At 46.1% G+C, this 13820-nt stretch overlaps 1 protein-coding gene across 1 annotated transcript; it reads right to left on the bottom strand.

Annotated features, from left to right (window-relative positions):
- Positions 1-10526: 10526 nt before the first annotated feature.
- LOC142565829 (uncharacterized) lies at positions 10527-13222 on the bottom strand. The gene is made up of 2 exons (XM_075676375.1): positions 11778-13222; positions 10527-10559 (listed from the first exon to the last, which is right to left on the bottom strand). The coding sequence occupies exons 1-2, from the start codon at positions 12984-12986 to the stop codon at positions 10527-10529; spliced, it is 1242 nt and encodes a 413-aa protein (XP_075532490.1). The 5' UTR covers positions 12987-13222.
- Positions 13223-13820: the final 598 nt, after the last annotated feature.

Genomic DNA, 13820 nt, shown 5'->3' with positions numbered 1-13820 from the left:
AGCCAAAAGGGCCAGTGCCCGCCTTCAAAATTGTGTGTGTGTGGGGGGGGGGGGCGGCAAATGACATACATTGACTCCCCCGGTATATACGCCTATGCGTTTCGACGATGTTCGCGTGCAATCCAACGGGCTGTCACAGAGTCTGAAAGAGGTTACGGTAGCTGACTTCCAGGGAGCCTTTACAGTGTGGGAATCGCGTTAACAGCGGTGTATCGACGCCCGAGCATACTATCTTGAAGAATTTTAATATTTTTCTGTCGGATCAATCAATTCTTATTACCATACCCAGTCTCATTACTTTATGTACAAACCCTGCATATATGATTCAGCGCTATGCATATTACCACAAAAACGACGCATGAACCCTCATTCCTAAAAAAAGAAAAAAAGAAAAGAAAAAAGAATGAATAGAAAAGAACGGCGTGATTGAAAGCATAAAATGACTATGTCAAGGGACTTTGGAATATATATATATATATATATATATATATATATATATATATATATATATATATATATATATGTATCTTGAATACGAATAAGTTATGTATATCTTGAAAGATTGGTTGAATTTCAGCAACTTTGAGTTAGCAAAGTAAAGCGGGTACCCCCTCCAAAACACACACACACACACACACACACACACACACACACACACACACACACACACACACACACACACACACACACACACACACACACACACACACACACACACACACACACACACACACACACACACACACACACACACACACACACACACACACACACACACACACGCACACACACACGCACGCACGCACGCACACGCAGTCGTAAGTTCCCTGCTGCGGATAGCAGTGTTTTGGGGCCTATAACGTAAAACTATTTCAATCTGTTTTTATTCTAATCTCACTCCAGGTCACCACACTCCAGGTCACCGCAATTTTCCACTGGATTTAAAAAAAAGATCCACGTGTTGATAAAATTGCATAAACAGGCCTGGAGTGTGGCCTGATCCCGGTGACCAGAACCGGTAACGCACTCCCTCACCAGAGCAGGATTGGCCACCCTGGTGCAGTACTTGGCCACAACCTCCTATATGAACACAACAATTAATCAAACCCCGGCCCTCAGTCCCCAGCAGCTGCGAAGAAACTGACCACGGCGGCGGTCAGACCTGCGATGCAGCAGAGAGGGTGCTAAGAATCCCTGGCTCCGGACAGGCCGCCATTGGAATATGAACCTGGCAACGTTTAACGCTAGTACGTTATCTAGTGAGGCGAGTCTAGCAGTTCTATTGGAGGAATTAGAGGGCAGTAAATGGGATATAATAAGGCTCAGTGAAGTTAGGAGGCCAAAAGAAGCATATACAGTGCTAAAAAGCGGGCACGTCCTGTGCTACCGGGGCTTAGCGGAGAGACGAGAACTAGGATGACCAGGTCGGGTTCCTGATTAATAAGAATATAGCTGGTAACATACTGGAATTCTATAGTATTAACGAGAGGGTGGCAGGTCTTGTTGTGAAACTTAATAAGAGGTACAAAATGAAGGTTGTACAGGTCTACGCCCCTACATCCAGTCATGATGACCAGGAAGTCGAAAGCTTCTATGAAGAAGTGGAATCGGCGATGGGTAGAGTGAAAACGAAATGCGCTAAACTGATGGGCGACTTCAATGCCAAGGTAGGCAAGAAGCAGGCTGGAGACAAGGCAGTGGGGGAATATGGCATAGGCACTAGGAATAGCAGGGGAGAGTTATTATTAGAGTTTGTGGAACAGAATAATATGCGGATAATGAATACCTTCTTCCACAAGCGGGATAGTCGAAAGTGGACCTGGAGGAGCCCGAACGGCGAGACTAGAAATGAAATAGACTTCATACTCTGCGCTAATCCTGGCACCATACAAGATGTGGACGTGCTCAGCAAGGTGCGCTGCAGTGACCATAGGATGGTAAGAACTCGAATTAGCCTAGACCTGAGGAGGGAACGGAAGAAGCTGGTACATAAGAAGCCGATCAATGAGTTAGCGGTAACAGGGAAAATAGAGCAATTCCAGGTAAAGCTACAGAACAGGTATTCGGCTTTAACTCAGGAAGAGGACCGTAGTGTTGAAGCAATGAACGACAATCTTGTGCGCATCATTAAGGAGTGTGCAATAGAAGTCGGTGGTAACTCCGTTAGACAGGATACCAGTAAGCTATCGCAGGAGAAGAAAGATCTGATCAAGAAACGCCAATGTTTGAAAGCCTCTAACCCTGCAGCTAGAATAGAACTGGCAGAACTTTCGAAATTAATCAACAAGCGTAAGACAGCTGACATAAGGAAGTATAATATGGATAGAATTGAACATGCTCTCAGGAACGGAGGAAGCCTAAAGGCAGTGAAGAAGAACCTAGGAATTGGCAAGAATCAGATGTATGCGTTAAGAGACAAAGCCGTCAATATCATTACTAATATGGGTGAGATAGTTCATGCGGCTGAGGAGTTCTATAGAGATTTATACAGTACCAGTGACACCCACGACGATAATGGAAGAGAGAATAGTCTAGAGGAATTCGAAATCCCACAAGTAACGCCGCAAGAAGTAAAGAAAGCCTTGGGAGCTATGCAAAGGGGGAAGGCAGCTGGGGAGGATCAGGTAACAGCAGATTTGTTGAAGGATGATGGGCAGACTGTTCTAGAGAAACTTGCCAGCCTGTATACGCAATGTCTCATGACCTCGAACGTACCAGAATCTTGGAAGAACGCTAACATAATCCTAATCCACAAGAAAGGGGACGCCAAAGACTTGAAAAATTATAGACCGATCAGCTTACTGTCAGTTGCCTACAAACTATTTACTAAGGTAATCGCAAATAGAATCAGGAACACCTTAGACTTCTGTCAAGCAAAGGACCAGGCAGGATTCCGTAAAGGCTACTCAACAATAGACCATATTCAAGCTATCAATCAGGTGATAGAGAAATGTGCGGAATATAACCAACCCTTATATATAGCTTTCATTGATTACGAGAAAGCGTTTGATTCAGTCGAAACCTCAGCAGTCATGGAGGCATTACGGAATCAGGGTGTAGACGAGCCGTATGTAAAAATACTGAAATATATCTATAGCGGCTCTGCAGCCACCGTAGTCCTCCATAAAAAAGCAACAAACTCCCACTAAAGAAAGGCGTCAGGCAAGGAGATACGATCTCTCCAATGCTATTCACAGCGTGTTTACAGGAGGTATTCAGAGACCTGGATTGGGAAGAATTGGGGATAAAAGTTAATGGAGAATACCTTAGTAACCTGCGATTCGCTGATGATATTGCCTTACTTAGTAACTCAGGAGACCAATTGCAATGCATGCTCACTGACCTGGAGAGGCAAAGCAGAAGAGTGGGTCTAAAAATTAATCTGCAGAAAACTAAAGTAATTTTTAACAGTCTCGGAAGAGAACAGCAATTTACAATAGGTAGCGAGGCACTGGAAGTGGTAAGGGAATACATCTACTTAGGGCAGGTAGTGACGGCGGATCCAGATCATGAGACGGAAATAATCAGAGGAATAAGAATGGGCTGGGGTGCGTTTGGCAGGCATTCTCAGATCATGAACAGCAGGTTGCCATTATCCCTCAAGAGAAAAGTGTATAATAGCTGTGTCTTACCAGTACTCGCCTACAGGGCAGAAACATGGAGGTTTACGAAAAGAGTTCTACTTAAATTGAGGACGACGCAACGAGCTATGGAAAGAAGAATGATGGGTGTAACGTTAAGCGATAAGAAAAGAGCAGATTGAGTGAGGGAACAAACGCGAGTTAATGACATCTTAGTTGAAATCAAGAAAAAGAAATGGGCATGGGCAGGACATGTAAAGAGGAGGGAAGATAACCGATGGTCATTAAGGGTTACGGACTGGATCCCAAGGGAAGGGAAGCGTAGCAGGGGGCGGCAGAAAGTTAGGTGGGCGGATGAGATTAAGAAGTTTGCAGGGACGACATGGCCACAATTAGTACATGACTGGGGTTGTTGGAGAAGTATGGGAGAGGCCTTTGCCCTGCAGTGGGCGTAACCAGGCTGATGATGATGATGATGATGATGTAAAAAAAATCAAATTTCCCGCTAATCAAACCACCTTGAGTTCATTTACAATTATATTCGTTATACCAACGTTTGGTTTTCAGACGTTTATCCTGGATTCTGATCTTGGAGGAGGCGCTACGAAAGCATGGGAGGTTGTATGTATGTATGTATGTATGTATGTATGTATGTATGTATGTATGTATGTATGTATTATGCACTTTGACCTGTACATTGTCATCAGCCGTAGGTCTTTCCTCTTAATCGCATATTGATCGCTATCCTCGTGGGCTGCACTGTGTCTTCGCCGAGGTTTCGGTACGTATATATATACAAATAGTCATATGCATATATGGGGTTAATTAACATGAAAGCATCGGCTATTTGATTATTCATTTTCAGTCGGGAACAGCGCTAAAGACACGAACACGGGTGAAGGCACAAGGAAAACGGTGCGTTGTGCCGTTATCAACTGATTTATTATTGCTACTGACAAACATTTAAATTGGCTAGAACGGGCATAAAAACATGAAAAGCATAAGAATAGACAGTGGCTGGTCATCCTTACACAGTGCGCATGCGCGCGGTAAACGCGTCTGCAGTCATGGGTTAGCAGATAAGTATATGCAAATTCCTTGTCGATAGCAAAACAGATGGTGCACTGACACATTTATCTTTCAGAAATCATATTATATGGGCCTCGATTATGTCCCAGGTCAATTGGCTGCTGTTTTTTGCTAACATCGCGCATTTAGAATTCAGGCCGGCAACCACACTTGTCATGTGCAATCAGATGACCACTGACTGCGTTTGTCACGTTGTAATGCCGCGAGGTACACCGTAATGCCACTGCATAGGTTTGCCACTGGGCTTTAGTTTGCTTGCAATCTTATTGTCTTGCCATTAGAAACATTATCTTTTACTTATTAGAAGTACTAACATTACAGCATATAATCGCTATTCGTAGCTGTTCTTTACAGCAGTTACATTATTCGATGCTCCGCATTACGTAGACGTCAACTACAGTTCAGTCCGTCATTATTTTTTTGTCCATACTTACGTCTGTTGCCGCCCTTCAGGAATTTGGCAATGCCTTCTGCGCAGAAGAAATTTTGAGGGGATATCTGGCTCACTGGAGGGTGTAAGTGGTAGGGGGGGTTTATAAACCAATGTTTGTTTACATCATAATTAGAGGTCCTCATTCTTCTGCTTTTGTTTTTTCATTCATTTTGATAAAATTTGCAATGGCAGGGTATCTTTAAGTTTCTTAAATTGAATATTCACTGCTTGTCGGTTGTTTGTTTTGTTATTCTCTGAATAATCCGGATTTAATGCTGCACTTCTATTTTTCAGCCATTGTCAACAAGAATGATACACACTTAGAATGCATAAAGAAAGCTGAAAACAATTTTAAGATCGTCGGATATGCGGGCAAACAGTAGCACACATTCAAACCTGCAGTGGTAAAATGGTGATAGAGGCTCGAATGGTCGCAAAGGAGTCAGGCCTACACAATAACGAGACAGGCTTGAATATTTTACACCAATTATAAAAGCTTGTAGTAGTACTGAAATGGAAGTATACATAGCACGATTGGTATTGCTAGTGGCTGTGCGTTCGTTTAATCACTCTTAGCATTAAAAAAATGAAAAAAAAAGAAAATGCCCGTCAACGTTAGCTTCAGAAGCGGGCAAAGCCTGCGTTTGAGCCTCCGTTTTTCAAGCCTGCGTTTGAGGGCGCAGTGCATGAGAAGTGTCTATTTCACAGTATGAAGCAGAACGGCAGGAGATGAGCAATGTGAGCAATCGTTCATAGTTCTGTTTAGTAAACGAGCGTGATTGACTTGGTCTGTATTTTCATTCCAGAGAAGCACGATCCTGGAGATGCTCTAGTTTTCACATGAGAACCGGGAAGTTAGGCTAGGATGAAGAATTTGCACATGAAATCTCTCAAGTTCTTGTATCAGCGTTGTAAAGGCTCAAGTTCTTGTATCAGCGCTGTAGTATAACAAGCGCGAAATGCAAAAGAAAAAAGAACACCCGTGTACTTGGATTTAGGCGGACGTTAAAGAACCCCGGGTGGTCAAAATTAATCCGGAGTTCCCCCCTACGCCGTGCCTGATAATCAGATCGTGGCTTTGCCGAGTAAATACACATAACTTAAAAACGCTGTATTATCCATGAAAGTCTGCACCAGTCCAGCATGGAGCGATTACCATCATCAAGGATTGCTGGATGTGAAATTTCTGACGCAAATCATCAGCGCACAACCCTCGATATTACTTGTGACAAATGATTTTTGTGTAAAAAAAAACTAAAGAAAGCAAACTCGAACACGGCTGCATATCACCATCGCAAATTTTGTGTACATCCGACCGCAAGTGTTTTCGGAGCATGACATCGCCTGATGTTTATTAAATAAATAAATAAATAAATAAAGAAATAAATAAATACGCAGTGAATGCACCCACTCTGGAATTGAAAATTATTCTTCTCCGCACGACTACTAAAACGCATACCAAACCCATATTCCAGACTGTCCGATGTAGCGAGGATAATATTTAACTTTTCTGGAACTACCATGCTCCGAAAGTTTTTGCGGTCGGCTGTACGTGGTTCTAGAAACTATGGCTATAGGCACGAGAGTTCTTTCAAAATGGCATGGTTAACCTCCCTACCTATCCCTCTTCGCCTCTCTCTCGCTCTCTCTCTCTCTCTCTCTCTCTCTCTCTCTCTCAATATGGTATGCTTCGTGTACACTGGCTGGCTTCATTTCACAATTACATCTCCTTTAACGTTGTTAATTTAAAAGCCCGTGAATTTTAAATAAATTAAAATAAAATCATGAGGTTTTACGTGCCAAAACCACGATCTTATTTTGAGGCACGCCGTAGTGTGGGGGGGGGGGGGTTACTCCGGAATAATTCGGACCACCTGAGGTTCTTTAACGTGCAGTTAAATCTAAATACACGGGTGTTTTCGCATTTCGCCCTCATCGCAATACGGCCACCGTGGCCGGGATTCGACGCCGCTACATCCGGCTTAGCAGCCCAACACCATATCTATTAAGCAAACAGAGCAGGTTTTAAATAAGTTGGACCGTATCTGCTGCTAAGTAACCTACAGATACTGCGGCGAAAAATAAAGTCAGAGCGAGCTAAAGTATACGCGCACACACGCACAAACATGCACCATGTCACACCCACACACACGCACGCACGAGCACACACATGAGCGTACACACACAAGCACTCTCACACACACATGCACGAGCACACACATACGCAAGGCCCCCACCCACAGCCGCAAGCCACACACACGCTAGTACCCTCACAGACACAACACGCAAGCACCCTTACACGCACACAAGCGCCCTCACACGCACACACAAACGCACGAGCACCCTCACACACAATCACAAGCGCCCACCCGCGAGCACCGGTCCTCTCTCTCACACACACATGCTAATACCCTCACACACACACACACACGCACCCTCACACACAAACACACACGATCACGCCCGCGAGCACCCTCTCTTCCACACACACAAGCTAGAACCCTCACACACACACGCAAAAATGCCCGCGAGCACCCTCCCTCTCTCTCAGACACACACACTAGTGCCCTCACACACACGCGCAAGCGCCCTCACCCGCACACACACACGCAAGTAGCCTCACACGCACACACACACACACGCACGCCCGCGAGCACCCCCTCTCTCTCACACACACACGCTTGTAGCCTCACACACACACACACACACACACACACACGCACGCACAGACGCGCCCGCCCGCGGGTACCCTCTCACACACACACGCAAGCACGCCGGCTAGCACCTTTTTCTCTCTCTCACACACGCTTGTAGCCTCACAAACACGCACACAGGCAAGCACTCTCACACGCACGCCCGCGGGCACCCTCTCTCTCTCACACACACACACGCAAGCATCCTCATACGCACGCACACACGCCCCCCCCCCACACACACAGTCAAGCACTCTCACACGCACGCACACACGCTGGCTAGCACTCTCTCTCTCATACATACACGCTTGTAGCCCCCCCCACACACACACGCAAGCATTCTCACACGCACGCACACACGCGCACGCCCGCGAACACCCTCTCTCTCACACACACAAGCTATTACCCTCACACACACAGGCACGCCGCCGCCGCACAAGGCACCCTGCATCGGCGAGGAGCCATCGGTTGTCGCGGCGGTGTGGCGCCTTGTTAGTGTCTTGGGAACTGTGATCATTCCGCTCGCTGCAATAATAGCGTGCTCTTTCAGCCTATCACAGGCTCTGAGAATTTCTTTCTCAAAAGTAACATTGTGAAGACGCTGAGCACCTTTACTGCGGCAGAGAAGTTGTGCCCAGGGGACGAAGGCAGGCGTCAGCATGGTGAAATCCTCAAACGAAACAAAGGGCGATCCTTAGCTGAATTAAGTTTTAGTGAAATTAGCTTAACTAACAATAAGTAAAACATGTATCGAGGAAATATTTTTTTCGTGCAAATGTTTAGAATATTCGTGCAAGTGTCTAGAATAATCAGAATTTATTAGAAATCACTGAGACGGGACAAAATTCAAAATAAATGAAAAAAAAGTACAGTACGAAATTCATGGGTCTCATTATAGATATGATATCAGAGCTAAGTTTAGTTACAAGGTGAGTTACTGAAATGTCTGGAATAATTAAAATTAATTAGAGATCACTGAGTACCGCACACCAAAGCACAGAATCGTACACTTTCGAGACCCGCCGCGTGAGCACAACTTTGAAGAAATTCCTGGAAACCCAAAAGTAGAAAGCGGAAGTAATGACGTGACACACAAGAAAGTGACATGATATTTAACCGGCTAATTAATGGAAAACAGTTGCCTCCGAGTTCGGTTCGTGTGTTGCGTTCGCCCAATGTTAACCTAAGGAAAACCAACGCCGAGGTGCGAGTGCCACTAAAAGAGACACCTGAGTCAAAGGTTAGGGTGGCCTACCGTTTTTGATCATGTTCGCATTCCGAAATAATAATTCTGGAGCTTTGAACGCATCCTTGACATTGTCGATATATGCAGTCTATTTTTGAGGTCAAATTGCCAGGCTCCAGCCAGTACACTGTTTGTGTTCGATTTAACATCCCAAACAAAGATATCTGCTGTGTACTCTAGAATAGCCTGCATACCATCAGTCAATTCCACTTCTAGTGTACAATCGAAAAAAAAATATATGTGAATCAAACGTGATCAACAAAGTCTATAGAGTCGGAGCGCCGCGCAAAACTGCCGCGACCTCTCATGTGTTCCCGTTTTACAAAGCGATTTTGATCGATTCAAGACGTACGCAAAAAAAAAAAAAAGCAGCTGCTGCCACGACATGAACCGCATCCAGCAGTCGTGTCATTTCATTTGGTATTCCTTCCTTACGAAGCGGTGAAACTTTTCTTCGTGCGAATTTGGGCAGGCACAGTCGTTACCAACCACGCGACACTGGCGACTGTTCCTGTGACGGGCAGCTACGGAAGAGTCGAAAAACTGAACGACGATGCCAGAACAAGACTGCCGCCAAGGCACCACAGGTGTTCTCTGGCAGCACTGCATGCATGTACTACACCGACGCCAGCCGCCGCGGCGGCAAGAGGCGCCCACGGCAGCGCTGAGGCGGATCGTCGCGGGTGCGAACCCGTTCGCGGCGGCAGCATTTCGCGCAGTTCGATGGGGGCGAATCGCAAGAACGCTCGTGTTATACGCACGTTCAGAAAACCCCATCTGGTTGAGTCCTCCCCACACCACCAGCCTGCTACTTGCTTCATAACGAGATCGTGGATTTGGCACGTAATAATCCTAGATTTGTCATTTGTTTTTGTCGATATGTGCCACCTGTCGACTTTCCTGCTGTTTGCTGAACATTACGTGCCCGTTTGGCGCACGTAATTAACTTCGTTAAACTTCCAGTGTGACGATAATTAGCGATGCTTAAGTCATTTTCGCGTCGTAGTGCTGGTGCACATGTCGCGAAAATATGTTACTATTATTTTTGCTTACTTAGTGAACCCTACGAGGGAAGGTTACAAGGTGAACAATGTACTGTAAGTGAAGTGAGCGCTGAAGGCCTAATTTTATTCCTGAACGAATCATGCAAGAATGCAGTGATGCCGCCGAATTTGCTATTTATGTTTTCTTAGTGGATACTATGACAGAAGACTAGAAGGTTTTGTTTTCCAAGTGAAATGAACTACACTGCAAGAAGGGTGCAGCAGTGGATTAACACTGCCAGGGGTGTAATGCTGTGAATTACACCCTGAATGAGGCTGTTTCTGTATTAAAAACAACTCTTTTGAGAGTTGTAAACGTGTGAGCTTTAGACACCTGAAAATGCACTTGTGGGTGTAATTTCACTTATAGGCTTGCAAACGGCGCTACAGAACACGAATGACAAGCAAGGAGACATGGGGGGGGGGGCGAAAACAAAGCGCTCATTGCTTGTTTGTCGTGTTCTCTGGCGCCATCTGCAAGCCATGACAAACCAAGTAGCCCAACAATACGTTTGAACCAGTTTCATATACTGCGTACGTCCGTATGAACCGCCAAAAAGGAAAAAAAAAAGAACCATTTTCTTCTTCTGCATTCTTTCAGCCCTTCATCACCATTTCGTTGAGTGCTCTGAGCAGACAATACTGTGTAGACAGCGCCCGGGCAGCAAGCGGGCGTTCTCAAATTGGTGGGCCATTCACACGCGCAGGTGTGCGATCCATGAGAGGCCGGCTGGCAGCGCAACCGAATCCCCTGGTTTCCTGTTCGCTGGTCTCTGTGGCGCTACACGGACGCAGAGGCTGCTTGCGAGGGCGTGTGAACGAGCTGCACCGTACGCGGCGGTATGGGCGTACGCTGTGCAGTGTTGGGAGCTGCAACCTGAGCAGTCGACGCCACAGTGCGAAAAGGCCGCGAGCGAGATGCGAAACCGCGGTATCTGTTCGATGCCAACCCCGAGTGGCGTTCCATATGCTCTAACCCCCATCCGATCTTTCTTTCCATCCTCAATCTTCCGACGCTACTGGGTGGATGGTTGTGTGGGGGCGCTGGTATTGCGACATTTCTGATTTTATACTAAACAATTTATGTGACTCATTGCCGATTTAGCTGTCGTGAGCGGAATAAGTGCGTTGCACGCGTTAGACGCTGTTTCGTCATAAGGAAGCATCTACAACGCACTGTATGTTGTCACTGCAAAGTCAGATGAGCTCTTCTACAATATTAATTATCATTATAATGCCATGGCTATAAATTGCTCGTTTTCTACTATACTGTCTGCGTAGTCAAGGCCAAGGCCGTTTCATTGCGATGGCAACGGAGAGTCGGCACCTAAAGAAAAATTTATGAGCAAGCAAATGATTTGCGATTTGTTTATTGTATAGTGCTTGCAATATGCGCCATAAAAATGTTCGTATAGCGGCTTTATTATTTTTTTTGCGCCTGCTTTACGATCATGCTCTAATGCTAAGCATTCTCGGCGAGTTCAACCAAGTTTTCTCCAACGGCTACCTAGCGACGAACTGGTCGTTCTCGTGGGCCGATCACAAAGATATTGGATTGTGAAAATCGGGCAGATCCCGAAGGTAGTCGAGAGAGAGAAATAACTTTTATGTATATAGCCGGCAGATTCGTGGGGGGGCCAACCCCGCCTAGATGGCGGCCAGAAGCCCTTGAGCTCTAGCGGCATCCTCGGCCTGCTGGACAGCCAAAAGTTGGTCTTCGGGGGCCGAGCTGAGCAACACGGTTTCCCACTGCTTCCCATCCTGAATTTTTTGGCCCTGTCGGGGCGCCCGAGGGCAGGCCCAGATAATGTGATCCAGGTCCGCCCTTTCCTGACAAAGTTTACAATTGACCGAATATTGGTCTGGGTAATAATGATTGTAAGTCACCGGATTCGGATATGTATTTGTTTGAAGGAGGCGCCATGCCACCGCCTGCTGCTTATTAAGTGATGGGTGTGCGGGAGGAAAACGCACCCTCCCCAATCTGTAATGATTAGTTATCTCCCTATAGCCAACCATCCGGTCCCCTGTCAGCCCCAACCGCGGCGCCCCGGTGGCTCGGTTTGTGAGTCCTCGAGCCACGGTGTCGGCCGCCTCATTGCCGGGGAGAGAGGAGTGCGCAGGCGCCCAGATGATATGGACAACCCGCTCACCGCGAAAGTTTTCCAGGATACGTTGTGATTCCGGCGAGATGCGTCCCTTTGCGTAATTTAAAATGGCGGTTTTAGAATCACTGACTATTATCGTGGCCAGTGTGGAAGCCATCGCGAGAGCAATGGCCGATTCCTCAGCCACCTCGGCTCTGTTAGTTTTAATAGATCCGCTGACCTTACGCTCACCTTCCGAGTTCACTGCAACGATACACATATTCTGAGTAGTCGTGTACTCTGCCGCGTCGACGTACACCACGTCCTGAGAGCGTTGGAATCTCCTGTGTATAGCCCTTGCCCTTTCCTCCCGCCTCTCCCTGTGGTGTTCGGGATGCATGTTTTTGGGTAGCGGTGGGATAATAAGCTGCTTCCTTATGTCGTGGGGAATGTCTACTTTAGTGCCATACTGTGATGCGTATGTTACTCTAAGCTTGTTAAGTATGTGTCTGCCAGTAGGTGTTTGTGAGAGTCTTTCATATTGCGCTATCGTATGGGCTTCTATGAGTTCTTCGAGCGTGTTGTGGACACCTAAGGCTAGGAGCCTGTCATTTGATGTGTTTATCGGCAAACCTATGGCTTGTTTGAATGATCGTCTAATGATGCCGTCGATTTTTGTCTTTTCTGCTATTTGGAGATTTAGGTAAGGGGTTACATATACTATGCGGCTGATGACAAAAGCCTGGACTAGTCGTACCAGATTGTTCTCTTTCATCCCATAATGGCGATTAGCTATTCTCTTAATTAGTCTCATTGTTTGTTGTGCGCTGTTTTCTAGTATTCTGATTGTTTCCCCGTTGTGACCGTTAGCTGATACGTGGAGTCCGAGGACTCTAATGCTGTCGACAATAGGTATTTGGTTGCCATTTACAAAAAGCGTGATGTTTGGTTTATCCGTAGAACTCTTACGGCCCCTCCGTGTCGGTCGGTATAGAAGTAATTCTGATTTTTGCGGCGAGCATCTCAATCCTTTATCCACAACATATTTCTCAACTGTATGCAGGGCTGTTTGGAGGATTTCCTCAATCTGCCCATCACTTCCACCTGTTACCCAAAGGGTGATATCATCGGCGTACAGGCTATGCTGTAATCCTTCTATATTTTCTAGTTCTGCTGGCAGGCCAATCATAGCTACATTAAAAAGAAAGGGAGATAAGACTGATCCTTGTGGTGTGCCCCGGCTTCCGAGTTTTATCTCTTTGGATTTCACTTCACCGATTGTGATTTGCGCAACACGGTCAGAGAGGAAGTCTTTAACATACGCGTGGGTTCGTTGGCCCACTCCTAGGCCTTGCAAGTTTTCTAAAATAGCCCTGTGGGTGATATTATCAAAGGCCTTCGTAAGATCAAGACCAAGGATAGCTTTTGTATCTAGTGTTTGAGGTCCCGCGTCTATTATTTGGTGTTTGATTTGCAACAGAATGTCTTGTGTAGACAGTTTTGGTCTAAATCCAATCATGGTGTGCGGGAAAAGGCCGTTATCTTCCATGTAATTAGTTAGACGTGTGAGGATGACGTGCTCCATGAGCTTGCCAGCACACGACGTTAACGATATAGGCCTGAGATTCTCAAGTTGAAGTTTCTTTCC

This window comes from Dermacentor variabilis, unplaced genomic scaffold (genome assembly GCF_050947875.1).
Source record: "Dermacentor variabilis isolate Ectoservices unplaced genomic scaffold, ASM5094787v1 scaffold_12, whole genome shotgun sequence".
Classification (NCBI taxonomy): domain Eukaryota; kingdom Metazoa; phylum Arthropoda; class Arachnida; order Ixodida; family Ixodidae; genus Dermacentor; species Dermacentor variabilis.
Note: the sequence above shows the minus strand (reverse complement) of the source record. Positions and strands in the feature narration are given on the sequence as shown.

Bases quoted from the DNA above. Each gene is read 5' to 3' on its own strand.
- LOC142565829 (XM_075676375.1), bottom strand. From the start codon at position 12,986: ATGAGACTAATTAAGAGAATAGCTAATCGCCATTATGGGATGAAAGAG. The intron at 10,560-11,777 runs GCCGAGGATGCC...CATGGCTTGCAG, and splicing joins AACTTTTGGCTGTCCAGCAG to ATGGCGCCAGAGAACACGAC.